This window comes from Leguminivora glycinivorella, chromosome 1, assembly GCF_023078275.1.
Source record: "Leguminivora glycinivorella isolate SPB_JAAS2020 chromosome 1, LegGlyc_1.1, whole genome shotgun sequence".
Classification (NCBI taxonomy): domain Eukaryota; kingdom Metazoa; phylum Arthropoda; class Insecta; order Lepidoptera; family Tortricidae; genus Leguminivora; species Leguminivora glycinivorella.
Genome location: NC_062971.1, coordinates 11,231,383 through 11,252,508, shown reverse-complemented (window position 1 = coordinate 11,252,508; position 21,126 = coordinate 11,231,383). Strand labels below are relative to the sequence as shown.

Genomic DNA, 21,126 nt, shown 5'->3' with positions numbered 1-21,126 from the left:
CCCCGCTTTGATCTAACTTATCTCGACCAGAAGCTTTTCCCTGTCTAGGATTGATAGTATCGGCAGCCGATGCGTGTTTACATCGCCTGTCGCCGGGTGATACATCGATAAGCAATAATCGTAAAGGTAAATTAGAGGTGTGACAGGAAATATATACAATGTGGCGGATATAGAATAGGTAGGGTCCGACCTTGCTGTCAACGTGGTCGTGCGGCATGTTGTTGTTATGACTGATTCTTGTCTTAAACGTTGTCCGAACGTGACCAGTTGTTAATAAACAGGCTTAAGGATTAAAGTGAAATTCTCCCACATTAGTACCTACTGGGTAACTGTTTTTTTTTATGTAGACAATCGGTACGAAAATTTGAATAAGTATATGTGTGTAATAGTGGCGGCTGGTGAAAATTTCTGCTTGGCAACACTGAGCACAAAAGAAACCTACCTTAACATTAGGTACTTTACTAGTAATCAATTTTAGGCAAACCGATGGGAATCGGCTTGTATGGACCAGCCGCTGCTGGTATGTATACAAATTACAAAGTAAAAAAACACAAATTACAGAAGGAAGAAGAATTGGAAGCAGGGATTGTAAAACCGGTTAAATTGAATACCTGTATATAAACTGTCAAACTATTACCGCTAAAAAACTAATACCCATAATCGAATTAGAGGTATTGCTGTCAAACCGCTTTTGTCTTTTTCACTATTTATGAACTATTTTCAGTATTATTTACCTCTATTCAATACCGGTATTTGCTCGTGATAGATAAGGCGTCAAGTAGACATTATGACATTTATGACTAAAGCACATCAAATAGGTGTAATAACGTCTTGGGCTAACACTGATTGAAATGTCTGCTAGTAACGAAGAAATAATTTGACTTGCGAATTGGCATTGTCGGTTTGTTTATTCGCCTTTCTGTAATTACTAATTAGTTTATAAACTAATAGCAAAAAGCCACACGAAAAATAAAGGTTTCGCATTAATAAGAATACCGTCTAAAATGGGCCGCGGTTTTCGGAGGTGCTGATTTAAAAATTAAACACTACTTTGGAATCTGACATTGCTGACTGTCACTTTGACACAAAAGTGGTCATGGGTGTGGTCAAATAGGTTCTCGGGGGTGCTGATTTCAAAATTAATGACCTATTTGGAATCTGATATGGCTGACTGTCACTTTGACACAAAAGTCGTCATGGGTGTCGTCAAATAGGTTTTCTGAGGTGCTGATTCCAAAATTAATAACCAATCTGGAATCTAACACTGCTGACTGTCACTTTAAAGCAAAAGTCGTCATGGGTGTCGTCAAATAGGTTTTCTGAGGTGCTGGTACCAAAATTAATTACCAATCTGGAATCTGACATTGCTGACTGTCACTTTGACACAAAAATCGTCATGGGTGTCGTCAAATAGGTTCTCGGGGGTGCCGATTCCAAAATTAATGACCAATCTGGAATCTGACACTGCTGACTGTCACTTTAAAGCAAAAGTCGTCATTGGTGTCTTCAAATAGGCTTTCTGAGGTGCTGATTCCAAAATTAATGACCTATCAGGAATTTGACATTCCTGACTGTCACTTTGACACAAATTTGTCATGGGTGTCATCAAGTAGGTTCTCGGGAGTTCTGATACCAAAATTAATGACCAATCTGGAATCTGACATTGCTGACTGTCACTTAGACACAAAAGTCGTCATGGGTGTCGTCAAATAGATTCTCGAGGGTGCTGATTCCAAAATTAATGACCAATCTGGAATCTGACACTGGTGACTGTCACTTTAAAGCAAAAGTCGTCATTGGTGTCTTCAAATAGGTTTTCTGAGGTGCTGATTCCAAAATTAATGACCTACCAGGAAATTTACATTCCTGACTGTCACTTTGACATAAAGTTGTCATAAGTGTCATCAAGTAGGTTCTCGGGAGTGCTGATACCAAAATTAATGACCAATCTGGAATCCGACATTGCTGACTGTCACATTGACATAAAAACCATCATGGGTGTCGTCAAATAGGTTTCTGGGGGTGCTGACTTCAAAATTAATGGCCACTTTGGAATCTGACAGCGCTCACTGTCACTTTGACACAAAAATGATTATGGGTGTGGTTAAAACAGTTCTCAGGGTTGCTGATTCCAAAATTAATGACCAATCAGAGATTTGACATTGCTGACTGTCACTTTTGACACTAAAGTGGTCATGGGTGTGGTTCTCAGGGGTGCTGATTCCAAAATTAATGACCAATCTAGAATCTGACATTGCCGACTATCACTTTGACAGAAAAGTCATCATGGGTATCATCAAAGAGGTTTTTAGTGGTGCTTATTTCAAAATTAATGACCAATATGGAATCTGACAACACCCATGACTTTTGTGTCAAAGTGACATTCGGCAATGCCAGATTCTAGATTGGTCATTAATTTTGGAATCAGCACCCCTGAGAACCTATGACCACACCCATGACCACTTTGGTATCAAAAGTGACAGTCAGCAATGTCAAATCTCTGATTGGTCATTAATTTTGGAATCAGCAACCCCGAGAACCTATTTGACCACACCCATGATCATTTTTGTGTCAAAGTGACAGTCAGCGCTGTCAGATTCCAAAGTGGCCATTAATTTTAAAATCAACACCTCCAGAAACCTATTTGATGACACCCATGACGACTTTTGTGTCAAAAGTGACAGTCAGTAATTTCAGATTCTGAATTGGTCATTAATTTTATAACCAACACCCCCAGTCCCCCAAAAACCTGTTTGACGACACCCATGACGACTTTTGTGTCAAAATGACAGTCAGCAATGTCAGATTCCAGATTGGTCATTAATATTGGAATCAACACCCCCTAAAACCTATTTGACCACACCCATGACCACGTTTGTGTCAAAGGGAAGGTCAGTCAGCAATGTCAGATTCCAAATTGGTCATTAACTTTGGTATCAGCACCCCCGAGAACCTATTTGACGACACCCATGACGACTTTTCTGTCAAAGTGACAGTCAGCAACGTCAATTAACAGTCGGGTAAAATAGGGTAAAACCGTTTCTAAGGGTACTTTTATAGGCCCTGTTAGGTAATGCTGATTATAAAAATAATGACCAACTTGAAACCCTAAGTTCAGAGTTAGTTTAGCCTGACTTTTCGTAGAAATTTACTTCCTGTCATATTGTAATCGATAATTTATCGTGAAATCAATCGAACGGATTAAATCAATTTCAATCGTATCTTAGGTAGATTAATTTAATCGCGAATAAATTAACCGTCGACTAATTTCGACGACGAAAATAAAACAAACAATAGGTTTTTATCCTCAAATTTGTTATGTAATATTCACGAGAAAAACCACATGAAAGTCGTGTATATAATAATATTTAGTTAGAGCATTGTGAAGAAGAATCTAAAATAATACCTAGCTGAAAATACAAATGACACGTCAATAACGTCACTATTAAAATGAAAGGACAAACTCATCATTTGATAGAACGGTACTCTCTTCGGTGATTCATAATTTAAAATAAGAAAATGTGCTTATTTGGACACTGACAGTGACAGGTGTATTACCGGTAATGTTTTTATTGGTATTTTATCAAATAGAGGTAATGTTGTCAATAGTCGAAAACGCTATTACATTTGAATACCGGTTTTGATTATACCGCTAATTAGACATTTAGTGATATAAATACCGAAATGCAATGATAACCGGTTATACCTTATTTAAAACCGGTAGTAAGAATACCGGTAACGATCCCTGATTGGAAGTGATTAAAATGCGATAAGTCAATTTAATATTTTGCTTTGAACAGTTCAGACTAAATCAAATCATGTCAAACAATGTCCAGTGCAAAATTACACCAATCCGAACAACCATAACCCCACGGTGGAACCAGAATTACGAGAAACAAGTAATATTTATTGCGGGCAGTGTTCAGGAAGGAGCGTAATTGTGAGGTGGTATAATGAACGGCCGGGCCCGCAGATTATGAAGAGGTATAGCATAAGACCCATTGCCAATATCTAGTATTAATGATACAAATATAGGTAGACGTTGCGAGCTCCATGGGTATTTCAGTGAACTTTTCACGCATATAGTTTTGTTTATTAGTAATGCGTGAAGTATAATATGTAATCCTATGCATTGCCATATTTTAACTGTGGTATGTATTAAACAAGTCAACCTTTGATGTTGTTGAAACTAAGCTATGATATACGGACAGAATGTTTAGTAACTAGTTTGATAGTAAAAAAACTTCAAAGATCGAGTTAAAGGGAAATGCTTAGATCTGACAAACAACTTGATAAGAAACGGACTAGTCAAAAAACTATTTACGGTGCCGTAGGTTCAGAGAGCGGAGTTTTTGAACAGTTGGGGAGCTTTCTTATTTCGGCTACAAACATACTTCCTTCTTCTTCTTCTTCTTTCTTTTATATGTTATGTTTATCTGTTTCTTTTGGTGGTACAACAAAATGTTTACTTAGGTTAGGTTACATACTGTCTACAAATCAGTAATATAGGGTGTTGCCTTAGTCATAGATATTTTAAGGGACGTTAATTAACATCAAAACAATTAACTTTCACTATAAATTAAAACAAAATTTTCATATGATTTTTTTCGTTTCCATTTCCTTAACAAAAAATTATAATGTAAATATGTAACGTGTCTGTTTGTTTGTCCGTCTTTCACGGCAAAACGGAGCGACGAATTGTCGTGATTTTTTAAGTGGAGATAGTTGAAGTAATGGAGAGTGACATAGGCTACTTTTTGTCTCTTTCTAACGCGAGCGAAGCCGCGAGCAAAAGCTAGTAACGTAATAAAATCAAATCCATTCATGGTACACTCAGTGAGAGAAGGGAAGGACTCAAACCTATTGGAACTTCGATTGAGCAGAAAACCATTGTGTTGTGAAGAATGTAAAGTTATTTAGAACTGCCCACCTCCATACGAGCAGTCAGCGAAGGCGTGATGTTGGCTCGGTAAACACAGGCTGGAACTAAATGTTGTTATCAATCCAATCTACGCGCGTGTTTCGACGGACTGGAATTTCCCGATGCTTTCTCCAAAGTAACAATTTATGTTTTTATTTGTGCATAGTTAGAAGTTTATTACTTCGAGAATATATCAGAAAAGTGGAGGCAGTCTTTTGGTAAGTATGAAAAATACATATTAGTAACTTACACTAACGTTCGAATATTTTTTTAAAGAATAATATAAGCGTAAGTGGATAATATAAGTTGAAAATTATTATACACACATGACACGAGCTTATAGAGCCATTACCATATTTTAAATATTTTAAACATAGTTACATAGTAATAATTATATAGGCCTTTCTCGCACGTGGGCTAATTACATAAGTGGTGAGTTATGGGCCGGCTAATGCAGATCTAGATAAGTTGCGCCGACGCCGGGATTTATGCGGCCGGTGATAACCGCCAATATTAATAATGCCACTAATAATAGTGAGTAATGGGTGCGCGCACGATTATCCGCGCGCGCTCACAAATACAACGAGGTTATCGGCATTTGTTTTCCTGTAACCGTGGCAACACAACGGCTGTCATGCCTGTGGTGGCTGTTGTAGATATGAGATCAGCACCAAAGAATCTGTAAAATATGATTTAAAATATTTTGTAAACTACGAATTTTTGCAAGTACAAAACACGTATAATCAGAATCCTGTATGTTTTTACTGCACCCTAGGCGAGCTGAAGTTTAGTAATCAGAATCACATGTAGTACCTATATGTATAATACAAGCGAATTTAGTATACATAAATGTTATATTGATTTACGTCCCTCCACTGCATCAGTAGTACCATAAATAAGACGTTAAACCCTTTAAAGCTAAAACCATAGCTTACTCTTAAACCCTTAAACGTCGAGAAAGTCGATAATCATTTAATCGAATATTGACGAAATCCATTACTAATTGCAACGACCAATTTAAAGCGATAACGATTATGTTAACTCCATTTAAAATCTTCCACAAAAGGAGGCTGGCCAGATTGTCTGTCAAACAAAGTAAAATAAACTCAATCTTGGGTCTCGGCACATAGGCAATAATTTAGTTTAGCGAAGTAATTGCACTGAAATTGGCAAAATCGTTCAACACCATAAGACGTGAAAAGGTGTTATTCCGCGAGTAACATTACTTTCACGGATTAAAGATAAAGCTGTTAATTAAGTTACAGAAATGTCCAGTTGAAAAGACATCTCGGCTGCGCTCAGCTGCGAACGGTTTAATCGAGATCGAAAAAGCGAAGGAACGCTATAAAATGTAAATGTTTGCGAAATTAAGCCTACGTTGATCAGTGAAAAGATTTATGACTATAAATATGATTAAAATAATTTTACCTATGCACTCCTATAGGATCTAGGATATCCTAATTATTTATACTAGGAATAAATTAAAAATAGAATAACGACCTAATTAAAACAGAAAAATGTTTACTTTTTGTGCCACATTTACCATCATCTTAAAGTATAATCGCTTGGTAACAATTAACATTCTCCAAGGATCGTAATTTCTGATCTACGGAATGGATGGCATTACGCATTACATGGTTACGTTTAATTATCTATATGCATATTCATATACTGAATGCGGCAATTTTAATACGATATTAAACTTACTGCCATCAAAAGCTTAGGTTAATTCACTTTAAAATTAATAGTCTTGAAGTCATAACTATATTTCCCTGTAACTATTCCTCTGAGAATTTCCTTTTTGAGTACCTATCTCGTAGTAACCTTCACCCGGTATTAACGAGCTTTTCCATGTTTATAATTATTTCTCCCTCGGCTGCATTATCGCGCGTGTGGTCTCATCTCCGAGCGGGGTCAGGCGGCTACGCTACCCGTCATGGGCCTTTCAGCGGTGGGCAACAACTTTCCCAGCTACGGTCATCTGAAGATGACCGATGAGCGGGACCAGATGTTTACAATTTAATACGGGGATTACAAACGTGCCTTCGTATACTTAGGTAATAGTTTGCGTTAGGTTGCCTGGGTGGCTAGCCGAATGGCACAATCGCTCACGAAACGCTCACGAAACGAAGCGCTAGTAGATATCTATCTCTATCGCGCTTGCGTATTGGCGCGACAGAGCCAGCGGCGTATCGCTTTCGTTTGGCGTCGGAGAAATGCCATTCGGCTACGGGGCCTGCGTTGCTTTTAAAACTTATCCTTTGATGTTGTAAACACTGCAGGTTCTTTTAGCCATTAAACTTTGCATGTGGTCAGTAGCTGTCGAGAACATTTTTTCATAAAATGTTTCCGAAGTTTATTTAATAATTAGGGTTTAAATTGCCTAAATTGGTAATAACGTAGATAGTTTTATTTATCTGCTCTCAAGTGACATGATTGCTGCAGGTAAGAGGTATCACACGTTTGAATTTAATGGTACCATTTGTGCCTTTGTCGTGAGTTTCGTAACAGCCTGTTACCACTCTTTGTGTACCAGCATGACCAAATGTGATAAAAACTATGCGGACATAGCCGACTACATACCGTAAATAGGACACCTACAAGAACGCCGTGTCATGGCGGAATGAATTAGGGGATGTATCATGTTTTTTTTTTCGACATAAAATATAATGAGTTTAATAAAAGAAAGGCTTCAGAGGGATCAACTTCCGACTTCCAATAAAACAGTATAAATTCACGGGACTTTTAGAGTAGGTTCATGAACTGGAAATAAAACTAATAGCGGGCAACAAGAAAACCACTGGCAAAGGCAAGGTAGCATACGATGTCGCTATTATCTCTCACCTGACCTGACAAGCGGTCATTGTCATCACGTCAAAGATACTGACACACAGCACTGATAAAGAAGCACAGCCCTGGCTCCAGGAATGTAGGCATGTCAGGTACTTACATTAAAAAGATGCATCGACTGCATCGCCAGTGGCGAGCAATGTCGGGATCGCTGCGTTATCGCCGGCCGCCGCTGCGTGGAGCCACTTTCGCGGCTTTCTAAATGCGAAGATTAGCACGCGGCTATCTCGCGCGCCTGCTAATAGCCCGATTCAATATGGGGGTTCAATTGGGAAAGGGAGGGATCGAAATTGCTGATATTGATTATTACTGTACATTTCCTAGGGCCTAGGAACCAAGGGCCAAATTAAAAGGTTAACCTTAAAACAACTCATTTTATGATAAATAAATAAATTGTGTTTATTTGTTGAAAACGTCATCGTCAGCTCGCATAAATATGAAGTAGCAAATGGGATCAAACTTTAAGGGCTTCTTTTACTAAATGTAGATATTCAGCCATTCTTTTAACCCAGAACGCAATTGAAATGGTGCTTCTTTCACCAAGGCGTTGAGATCGGCCAGCTCAATGGACTCAATATTAAAAAAAATCATTCAAAATCCAACTTTCCATCACCAAGCAATGTTTCAGTTCAGAAATAACTTTGGAGTTGTTTTTTTTATTTTAAACTTTGCAAGCGCTCCACCATATCTGATGATATTTCTTGAATGATTTTAGCCATGCAAAGGAAATAATCAAATTGCATACGCATACACAAACTGCATGCTGTGTAAAAATGTTGTCCACAACTCAATTTTTGCTAGAAATCCGTTAACTTTATCTTTTTCTGTAATTATGTTTTCGTCATTTTCTTTACAGACTTGCGATCATAACATTTAAGTGGTCAAAGATACCGGCAAGATATGCTACTTTCAATATCGTAACATAATCAGCAACAATATCGTAAAAACATTAATATTTCTGATTTAAGCTTTATAACGCGTGTCAAAATCAAAACCCTTTACCTTTAAATTTTTACCTTTGATCGAATTTACAACTATATTACATCTTGAAATGAATTCTGAAGCACTCAGTTATAAGTAATATTAGAAACGAGGTAAGTATGGGGGTCGCGAAAAAATTTGAGAGGTCATAATGGGCCGTGGCACCATAAAGTTTGAAAAACACTGCCCTAGGCCGTCGGAATACGTGTCGAAATACAGAATAAACCTTTTGAAAGTTTAATAATGATTGTATTAATTGACTGTTACGTTGTCCAGTTCATACATCGTGTGGTTTACTAATATTAATTAACATGCATGACCAATCGAATTTAACAACTATTTTTTTCTTGCAATTAGGTAAAAAAAAAGTCATCAACATGTAGTCAATATTGCTTTTAAATTCTAATAAAAATCATTACACATTTTTAAGAGTTGGTTTTGTTGTATGTTGCCTTAAGTTTAATTTCTATTTAGTTTTGAAATTTCAGCTCAGCTTAACAACTACAGCGGTCAAGCAAGAGGAGTGCCCGGCTAGACAAGTTGTAATATTGGAAGCGGCATCGGCAGTGAGAGTTCGATTGTTACCTTTCTAAGTGGCAGCACGCGGTCGCAAGGTCGTGCTCGGTCGTCGACTCACGCGCAGCGACGCATTGTTTACCTTAACTAAACTGCCCACTGGCCATGCTGCACGACTGGATTATGACCAACGATACAAACTTGAAAAACCGGCCAAGATCGTGTCGGGCCACGCTCAGTGTAGGGTTCCGTAGTTTTCCGTATTTTTCTCAAAAACTACTGAACCTATCAAGTTCAAAACAATTTTCCTAGAAAGTCTTTATAAAGTTCTACTTTTGTGATTTTTTTCATATTTTTTTTAAACATATGGTTCAAAAGTTAGACCCCCTCTAACCGCACGGGACCGGGACGCACTTTTTTTCTTTAGGAGCGATTATTTCCGAAAATATTAATATTATCAAAAAACGATCTTAGTAAACCCTTATTCATTTTGAAATACCTATCTAACAATATATCACACATTGGGGTTGGAATGAAAAAAAAAATCAGCCCCCACTTTACATGTAGGGGGGTACCCTAATAAAACATTATTTTCCATTTTTTATTTTTGCACTTTATTGGCGTGATTGATATACATATTGGTACCAAATTTCAGATTTCTAGTGCTAACGGTTACTGAGATTATCCGCGGACGGACGGACGGACGGACGGACGGACAGACAGACATGGCGAAACTATAAGGGTTCCTAGTTGACTGCGGAACCCTAATATTACAATTGACATTCTGTCTGTAACCTCAGACTCAGACAGTAAAAGTGAAACAAAGTGATTAGGAGTAGGCACGCTACTAAACGTAGGTGTTGAGTTGCTGTTTTCTGTCTTGGTCGAAGTACTTAAGTACTACTTACATACATGATCTAAATGTAAAAAGTCATAAGCACTAAACCGTTATTTTGTTACCGCTCTATATCATCAGGTATACATATTATACTTCTACCGATTGAGACAGAAAGCGTACGACACGTCTATTAAATAATTCAGATAAGAAATGTTCAGGCATTGCAATAAATTATTCGATAGCGTGTCAACCCTAGCGGCGTGTTGAGTGCTTGAAATGTCGCGGGCAATTTGACGTCCCAGCTGGAAACTATTACGAAAGCCTCATAGGGTTATCACCAGGGAGCGTACTTTCATGCCGATGACATTAATCTGACGTCACGCTCCCTATACGGATCCCAAATAGTTTTATTGTAAATTATTAATCATTAGTCGTCAATCATTTTAATCGTGTACAAATTACTTCAAATACAGTAGTCCATTTACATGTGGCATAAATAATACCTACCTACTTGAAATGTGAAACGTGAATATATATATTTTTTTATACACAAATTTAATTAAATAGTATTGTTAACAACACATTCCAATAAATACGTAGAAAAGAGAATTCATCTCTAACGTAAAGCACACCATCCTTCTTGCATTCATTACCATGCAAAGAAATTCATAACTTAAAATGATTAATGACTAATGATTAACAATTTACAATAAAACAATTTGTGATCACCCTATATGGAGCGTGACGTCAAATTGATGTCATCGGCACGAAAAGTACGCTCCCTGGTTATCACTTAGCACGTTTAAGTAATAAACGATCTTGAAAAAATGGCAAAGAAAATTCACCTGTAGAAGATTGTCCTTCTTAAAAGGTTAGTGAAATGTCACAAAAAACTTACAACTTAATAGCCAAACAAAGAACATTAGTTCCTACATTCATAACTTCAACTGAGATGCTATTATAGGTTACCTATATTATGTAAAACCGTTAGCAATGGTCATTTACTTGTCAGCTAATAAGAAATCTAACTGTCAACCCTGTCCAGTAGTTAACAAACCAATGCGGTAGTCAATGAATTCCTCGGCCACCAGGGGGCGATGGTATCGCCGTCGCAAGAATTATTGACCGCGGATTGACCACACCTGGCCCGGAGCGTGCCTTCGATTGTACGCTCGTGTTACGTTGCGATGCTGTACAGGTACAGCCGAGTTCATAAATATGTGTACATTTCTTCACCTTAACCCATTGGAATAAGGTGAAAAAATGTAGGTACATATATTTATGAACTCGACTGTACACAGCTACGGGCCATTCATCGGCTATTAAGAAGTTTTCTTCTTCCTTCTTTTTCTTAGTTGCAACCTACGACGCACGAGTAATGAGAAATAGAGAAAGTAAATTCGCAAAACTTAAAATCCTAAATATGTATACATCAAATTTTGTCACTGATCTCTTCTAACACTTGGAAGCAACGATTTCTCGAAAGTTTAGATCAGTTAAAGGTTTTCGCAACTCAAACGTGTCGGTACTACAGAAGATTTGATACACATCAGCGTTCATAAGTTTTTGATACGTGACACGGCGCCTGACGGACGCAGAGAAAGCGGACACTCGTAAAGGTAAAGGGAAATTTGCGGAACACGTAAATGACTATTTTGGTAAATTACTTTGGTCTTTTTCAATACAACAAAACAATCATAAGCAGTTAAACGGTTACGGTTGATGATTCAAAGATTTCATCCGGTCACTTTCTTTGGGTCGATTAACTTTTGATGTTTTTTTGCTTTAGATTTTGTAAACAACTAGAAATATGGGTTGCCTGACATATTCTTATATTTATTTTAATATTTTTATATTTATTTTATAAACCGCGGTCCCAGGTTCGAATCCCGGTAAGGGCATTTATTTGTGTGATGAACACAGATATTTGTTCCTGAGTCATGGATGTTTTCTATGTATATAAGTATGTAGGTAGTTAGTTAGTTTTATTGGGCATTTTCCGCAAGTCGACATCCATTGTGCCTATTTTGCGTGAAATAGACGGGGTAGCACTACTCCAACCACCCTAGCTCCTCTACGAATCCTAGCAGTGTTTTCAGGTTGCTAAATACCTCTTTCAGTGTGTTTGGCGTACCTAGATACTTGTTCCTATATACTTCTACCTGTTTACACTCTAGAAGAAAGTGTTTGGTGGTTTCTTCTGCTTCCATGCACATGGGGCTATCGGTTATACCTATGTTATTGAGGTGTTTGTTCAGTGTGTTGTGTCCTGTCATTAATCCTACTAGTTTGCGCAGTTGCTGTCTGGGTGTTCTGAGTAGGATTTTTGTGAGCTTTGTATTAGGTTCAGCAAGAATTTCTTTAGTTTGTCTACATGTGTCTAACTCTACCCAGTATTGGTTGTGTAGTATGTAGGTATTTATCTATATAAGTATGTATATCGTCGCTTAGCACCCATAGTACAAGCTTTGCTTAATTTGGGGCTAGGTTGATCTGAGTAACCCCCAGTTTTTATTTATTTATTTTATTTATTTCAAATAACGGCATCTTTGTTCACGACAAAAACGATAAGTTGTTGTAAAAAGTGACATGGCGGCATCGGCATTAAGCCGCTATCACGGGCGAAGAGGGCTGAGAGTTAAACTACCGCGTACCCTAACACTGACGTAAGCTAATCTATTTTTTATCATTTATCAATCATGGCAATCGCGTACCCCCCGGCTCGAAGGCTACCACCGTATCGACACTCGATCTTATCGCCGCATTGTGCAAAAACTGTCGCCCCTAGTACGACCTGTCACTGTCCTGACAGAGATTATCTGCGGAACAAATGAACCGTTTATGAGTAGTTACGACATTTTTTATTAATTAATTCCACCTTTGTAAGCTTTACGTAACTGTAGGACGAGTTGGCGTTATACCTGTAGACTATAGCGGGTCGTCTGTCAATCAAGTGGTGAAATAGTAAAAGACTAGCAGAGCGATGGTAGCATCTTTCATAACAACAATAAAATTAAACTTTGTTATGGAGCTCATTACTCCGCCGTGACTGGAACGAATTCGGAAAAACTTGCCTAAGTAGATAAGTACATAGCCCGCGAAAGCTAAAGTTGCACCAAGTTTGAAGAAGCAACGAAACTGGGGCGGCAGTAAACGACATATTTACACAGGATTAGTTATATGAAGGTACTTCCACTCCACACTCTGACATTGACTCATTTCAAGTCGTTGCAACTCTCAACGCCCGTGTCTAAGGGTAATAGCAATGGCTATGGAGGGTGAATTCAGACTGCCAAAACTCAAAGCGCCTCGCGCCTTAAAAAGTGCCTAGGCGCCTAAGCGCTGGAAAATAATTTACCAGACTAATAGTCTCGCATTTTTACTTCTATCGTAAAATTGAACCTATCTTAATAAGTATGTCATTATTGTAGTCATAAAGCTAAATTCCTATGCTCAGCAGTGGGCGATTAACAGCTGAAATGATGATGATGATGATGAAAGCTAAAATGATATTACATAAGTAATAATATACATAACAAAGTATTAGTAAACGAGAGGTAGGTACATTTTCTGTTATAAAGACTTTGAACATCATGTTTATAACGTAAACACTTTATTTTAAGGTAGTATTTTGAATGCAAGAACTTGCAACGTTTAAGTATCGGTGCAGTTGACAGTCGATGACAAGTTTTTGTGTCGCCCCGTTGACGTAACAAGCCGTCAGCGCAAAAAGACTAGTTTTACGATCAAGTGCAACAAACTGGATCAAGTCAAGCAGTGTATAATAGTCAGTTTATTGGCTCACTTGCAGCACAGGTATTTACTGGTAGTGACTGATTGGAGATGGTAGCCGGTAGTAACTAGAAGAAATATGCAAGATTCTTTACTTTACCTTCGTTGTGCACCGAACAGACTTCAATTAGAGTATTGAAGAAGGGCTATATTTCAAGTATCTAAATAGGTACAGTCGCCATCAGATATATAGGAGCGCCCGAGGTCCTCACAAATATCTGAACACGCCTGTATTGTCATGGCGTTAGAGGCGTGTTCAGATATTTTTGAGTACCTTGGGCGCTCCGATATATCTGATGGCGACTGTACTAATAATTTTAATTTATACGAAGCTTAATAATTTACGCTCTAGTAGAGTAGATGCATGAGCATAACTTCTCTTGTTTATTTGTCTTCTTCATCACAAAGGGTGATTATATCCTAATTTTACAGAGGAAACGCGTAGAACAAAAATATGGTTACACAGATTTGTTACCAATACATAATTATTAATTACATACCTACATGTAACAAGCTTTAGAGTGAAAATAAGAAAATTGTTTTACATCAGATCACAATTGCTATAAAATATGTTCTATGGGAGAGGTCCTATAATAATCAAATTATTTGGCGGAACCGATTTAGAGTTTATTCAGCCGTTTTGTTACGGTTAAGTTTGTCCAGTGTATCACTAGCTCAGAGCGCATTTGACTCGCCGACTATTCATAGAGACCGAAATGCCAAGCGCTGATCTTTTGCATAAAAATAAACGTGGCTCATTCAATGGAATTAAAGAGCTTTGGATTCCGTTTTTATTTTTCGGAAACGTACAGACGCATGGCACCTATCTACCAAATTTTTTCTCCGTCTATAGCTAACCTTCGATGGTAAGAGTATATGTTCAATTCTCAAATAAATCATTTTTACGTCTCGCCCTTTTAATTACGGAACGAGGTTAAACCATAATTAACTGCACATCACACTGCACAAACCACAACCATGGAAGCATGGCATGGGCCACACAGACGCATTGAACCTGCGGATTCATAATTAAAAACTGGTCAAGAGCGAGTCGATGGAGGGTCCAGGGGTACAGTAAATATATACCGTTACTGCGTTTTCATTTTTCACATTATCCGATCCGATATCGGATGTCGGACCGATATCTACTAATCACGGTAAGGTACGTTTAGCAGTTCTAAAGTACAATACGTAACCTTCCTCGTAAAATGGAAACAGGTTTTTAATAAATAAAAAAAATGACGAACGGTGCCAAATGTAGGATTCAAGTTGATGGCGGAAGAATTGAATATGTCCATGAGTACATTTACCTGGGCCAAATAGTCTCTTTCCAGGCACGACAAGAAAAGGAGGTCGCAAGACGTACCGAAAATGCCTGGAAGAGCTATTGGTCCATGAAGGAATGGAATATGAAGGGGGACCTTCCCATATCGCTGAAACGAAAACTCATGGATATGTGCATTCTTCCGATCCTGACCTACGGCGCCCAGACCTGGTCTTTGACTAATGCTCAAAAGCTCTCCCTCAAGGTTTGCCAGAGGGCGATGGAGCGCAGCATCCTTGGTGTCAAACTGACTGACAGGATTAGAAATTCCATCTTGCGCTCCAAAACCAAAGTAGCCGACGTAGCCCTGACAGCCGCTAAGCTTAAATGGGACTGGGCCGGACACATCTGCCGCATGCCAAACGACCTGTGGGCCAAGAAAAGTACCGAATGGACACCAAACATAGTGCGGCGTGATGGCAGACCGCGAAGGAGATGGCGGCACGATCTTGACGTCTTTCGAAAAGATTGGCCGAACATTGCCTTAAACCGAGAAGCGTGGAAGAAAGAGAGGGAGGCCTTTGCCCAGCAGTGGGACACAACAGGCTAACAAATAACAAATAATAAAAAAACTAACTATTTTGGCTCAGTGATCCAAAGTGAATCTTGGCCTCTGAAACGACGCCACCTGTCCCGATCCTGCGCAGCCTCTTGCCAGTCACTGAATTGAAGCCGACGCAGATCCGCCACCACACTGTCCTCCCAGCGGTACCTGGGTCGACCCGCCGGACGGCCACCAGCCGGTCGACCCAAGAACGCTCTCTTGACAGCCCGATCGTTTCCCATTACACAATATATGTAAACACTAGATGTGGGCCCAGTATGGAGTTTGCCGAATACGAATAATGTTCAGTTGAATGTCACGTAAACTTTTATACGAATCGCAAAATTAGGCCGAATACAAACAGTGGAAAACTTACCAAATTTGGTATACTTAAGTCCATTTCTAGAGCAGTGTCCCTCAAATAGACTTATCTATTTTATTTATGAACTACTGGCCCCCAAAATCAACCATTTAGTTACATACCTACAATTAAAAACCCATTACAAATATTTTTGTAAGCTAGCTTACATAACAGAATGAAGACATAAAACGTTTGATTGCGAACGTTATGAAGTTTAAATAAATTATTGAGGCTTTAAAATTACGTCCGAATATGGACGCACAGATGGCTCGTAAAGACGCGTGAAAAGTAATTAAGATACATGTTACACCGTCTGTCTTGGAAGTTTTCCTCATAAGGAAGTGGTGGAAAGGAAACGAAGTCGATTTACTTCACTTTGATGTAACACGACGAAATATTTTTAACGTGTATAATTTATTTTTGGTTTTAGAAGGTGTAACTGGACTGGAGTTCACAGGAGATGTGGTACGTTAGACAAAAATTATGTCTAAGTAAAATGTTTCCTAAGATACTATTTTCACAACAGTTATTCATTCAATCTATAGATAGGTACCTAAGAGTTATTTCCCATCTTACACAAGTTTTTTGCAATAACTAATCTTACAAAACTTTCTATGAAGCAACAAATCAGGAAAATAAATAACCCTAACCAACTAAGATCACGATTATTCCCGATCAATAACTCCCAACAGATCGCCCGTCAAATCGGGGAGGTTAATTCTGACATCGTGAGACTGGCCGGAAAACTGACAAAATGGACACCTCGCATTAGTCAATCAAATATAACTCGCAACACTACACTCGGCACTCGCACTTTACTATTTCCAACTTTACCACGAACCGATAAAGTTCACGTAATGTGTGAATTTAAACTATTGGTTAGGGGCCAATTTGTGCAACTCTAGACATCGATCGTCCGCGATAGATGATCTTTATGGAAGTGTCCTATTGCCTTATAGTTATTTATTGCTTCATAATGCGCTTCGAGTAAATTTTGAGATCATGGATCGTAAAGCACATTGGAGAAATTCGATTAAAGCGGGATATTGTATTCCAGCGCTTAATTAACGATTATGTTATAGATTGAGGACCACTGGAAGAAAAGCTGTGACGAGGCAAAAATGATTTGGTTAAGATCCAACCCCGCGCTTTACTTTTAAAGGGGCCTTAGCCCAATTTTGAACGTATTTCGGATGGTATGGATATCCTGATCCAACAAGTAACATTATAATTCATGCGTATTTTTAATTACAGACATGACCGTTTTAAATACAGGTACAGTCAACCAGAATCCTAGGCCACTCTAGAACCCTGTCGAATTGACACCGTGCTTTAGTAATCAGTTTGACTGGTCAGTGGCCTAGGATTCAGATTGGTTGACTGTACTGTACCTACACAAAGTAGATAGCTAATGGTCCGTGAGTCAGGCGCAGAAATCGGAAAGGCAGGACGTGTAACCTTTTAACTCATATGTGTTCTATCTACGCTTGGGATCGGCGCCACAGGGAATAACATTTCAGTATGGATACTTGAAACTCATTGGAAAAGGATCATTACCGTGCTCTTAAAATTATTATCAACAGATCAACACATCATTGATATAAACCTAAGTTTATTGACAAATCAGCTTTGCAAGAAATAAGTAGGTATATTTATTCAAACCCCATTTGTTTCGTTCGCGTAAAATCTAGCATCTCAAAGGTTGGTTGCACTTGTTTTTCACATAAGTACGTTTCAAACAATATTGCCTCACACCAGATTCACAATAGGCTATAGACGAACGAAATTAGCATTGATCTAGTGTAATATTTTTAGAAACCTTTAAACAAACTCTGTTTTATCTCAATGTTGGGCTTTATAGAGGAACATTAAGCGAGAAGGTTTTGTTTGCAAGCAATTTGACCAAGCAAGATACGATATTGAGTAAGATAACTGTACAACTTTCCACACTGCATCCCTCAATACTATGCGACAGTGAGAGCGCATTGTCCCCCTACAAAGCGCTCTCACTCACGAAACGTCAACCCTAATTAAGGGCATCGCTCCATCGCGCGTGATTTACGGGGGCCATTAGGCCGGCCGGCGCGCGGCACGATCCCGGCCCGCAATGGATAACGTGTAAGCGAGCCGATACGGATTTGGTAAGTATTGTAATTTATTAGTTAATGAGTAATTTGACTTTATAGCTGTATTGAGAGAGGCGTACATGGAGTGCGAATACATACTACATTAGTAATTATTACTGAAATCAATACCTTGTTACATTAATCATCATGCATTATAATAAAATTTAATCCCGCGAATATATTTCTTGGTTGAAAATTAGTCAATCGTTTTTATTTGTTCAGATAATCAATCTGGCGCACTTGTCTAAGTTGTCTATGCCCCTTAGTTCAATTTTATAGGATTATAATTTGTAAGAGTTCCATCGCGAAAAGCAACATACATACATACATACATACATATAATAATCACGCCTGTATCCCATAAAGGGGTAGGCAGAGAACATTAACTACTATGTTTCAGTGCCACTCTTGGCAAAAAGGGGTTGAAAGAAATCCATATTGTGACATACAACACTTCAATTAACGATTGTATTGCAAGGCGGTCTCGCGGCAATCGTCAACTTTCATTCCTTCTTAACGCTAGTACGTACCTCATGCTCCCTCAGCTTTCTCAGCAGCTCGTGGTAGGGCGCCGCGCGCGCCGCGGCCAGCGCCGGCGGTGGCAGGCGGCCCTCCATGCCGTGCAGCCAGCGCCGCAGGCAGCGCAGCTCGTGCGACGTGTCTGCAAGTATTGCTTTGTAAAATAACAATCTATACCAAATTCAGAACGACCATTGCATAACCAGTCGCATTAAACCCTTTATGGATTTTTAATTACACTTTCCTTTTGCATAAAAGATCGATATGATACGATCGGTATGGTTACATTTAGTACTTGGGCATTTTCTGCAAGTCGACAACCATTGTACCTATTTTATCTATAATAAAATACAAACATGCATAAATGTGATTACAACATACAGAAAATAGGTATATAGTACCTTTCATTTCACCTCCCACAGGTATAGGGTTTAAATAAGCTTACAGTATACCAGTACAGACTGAGGCAGTACAAATGCCTAAGTTGTGAAAAGTAAAAAACGACGAAGACGCAAATAAAGATTACTTACTAACTTACTAATCTTAACATTTTGTGAAAATGTATATCTTGTCTACAGCCTGGCAAAAACGAATAGAAATGGAACATAGATAATGGAATATTTTTTTATCATAGCAACACTTACTGTTCTCATACAATAGTCAATAGTTGCCACATGCAAAACGGTTTGCCACGGTTTACATAGACGGTGGCGCCCCTATGAATTTCTACTCTTTTTTGCCAGGATGCTGTGCTGTAGAGCACCATGGAGACAACAGTACGAAGTGCGTCTACAGCGCCATCTAGGAAGGAGTGCTGCTACTTAGTAACAGCGCCATCTAGTGACAGGTAGCAAGACTACAGTAATAGTGCCATCTAGTGTTGAATAGACGTACTCTGGTAAAGCGCCATCTCTTGAAAGATGGCATAATTATGACATTAGCCGAGCTTGCTAACTGCGCCATCTATACTAACTTTTCCAAACTAGTAGACTCCATTAAAAAAAAAAAACTATGTCAAGAGATAGTTATGTTCTCTAAAAGATGGCGCTAAAAACAATTCATATTCAAGTCTTTTACTCTACTCGATAGATGTCACCATCAGAACGTAAAAAAAAAATTTAAAACTTATAACCACGAATTAAGAACAGCATGATTGGAAGCAGGCAGAGGGTTCATTGTTTATATACTTATTACCCGACTACGGCAACGCAAAGGAGGGTTATGATTTATGATGGTGAGGAACATGTGAATAGGCTACTAGACTCGTATCGAATTTAGCACATCAAGTTATTGTTTTCTGTAGTATTTGACTTATGAAATCAATATTTATAGCTTGCGGGCATTAAAAGTGCGTGATGACTGCGTATTTTTAATTAAAGATGTGTGTATGTTTTTTTTAAATAATGGACTCCGAAAACGGCGTTGGCCAATGGAGTGACGTCAAATGATTCAGATCAACTATGGAAATTAGAGGTAGTAATCTGATCTCCATAGAAGCAACCTCTATTGTATTAAAATTCATAGTCGTTGACGGGTGTGACAATGTGAAATATTTTTTTCTAAATATACTGACGTCATGTCATAGATATTCTATAGATTAATATGGCTGATGTTGTTTTTGCCTGATCACGTAAAAGTAAACTTTAAATAATTTTTTTGCGGGTTTTTAAGTCGTAATAAAATATGGTACTATTTTTTTTCGTTTAATTAGACAGTAATTAATAATATAAGACATACTTTGAAAAAGGGTCAAGTAGCCTATTATGTGATAGACAAATAAATGCCCTATAAATTGGATACTTCACGACCTTCATAGGTAGGGCCACTAAATCTACAATATTTGTTTTAAATGTTCGCATACTAACCGACAGTATCGGTGCCTTCTCCGTCACGTGGAGGCTGTTCGGGGCTCAACAATAGACGCAGACCTTCCCATTTCGCGTTCAAATGGTCCACGCGCCAAGTCACCTGAAATGATAAATTGAAAGACTTGTTTTAATCTCATGTCCCACTTCTTCTTCTTATCGTGTCGAGGTTCCTTTCTTATACAGTAGATGCCCAATAGGCAACAGCATTAACAGCCCTGGCTTGTACGATTTGTGTACACAACTGATAAGGAATTTCATAAAATGGACGAGTTGACAAACTAAATAATTATGAGAACTCAAGATATAATTTTACTGTTTTTACTTTAAATACGACGTTTTAGCAGTTCGATTACACCAGCTATGGTTACAGCTTTAACTGTTACCTACCACAATAAAGAAATAGCTTTATATAGGATCAGTCGAGTTAGATTAACTGGACTTCACTTCAAACTATTATAAATTCATCTGTCAGCGAATTTGGTATTA

At 38.4% G+C, this 21,126-nt stretch overlaps 1 protein-coding gene across 2 annotated transcripts in view; it reads right to left on the bottom strand.

Annotated features, from left to right (window-relative positions):
- The window catches only part of LOC125229228, a 356,537-nt gene that overhangs the window by 181,876 nt on the left and 153,535 nt on the right, over positions 1 to 21,126 (bottom strand). For both annotated transcript variants that reach the window (XM_048134026.1, XM_048134034.1), the window contains 2 exons: positions 20,638 to 20,740; positions 18,784 to 18,914 (listed from right to left, as the gene is read on the bottom strand). In XM_048134026.1, coding sequence (XP_047989983.1) covers positions 18,784 to 18,914; positions 20,638 to 20,740 — 234 coding nt within the window. The remainder of the gene's footprint in view (positions 1 to 18,783; positions 18,915 to 20,637; positions 20,741 to 21,126) is intronic.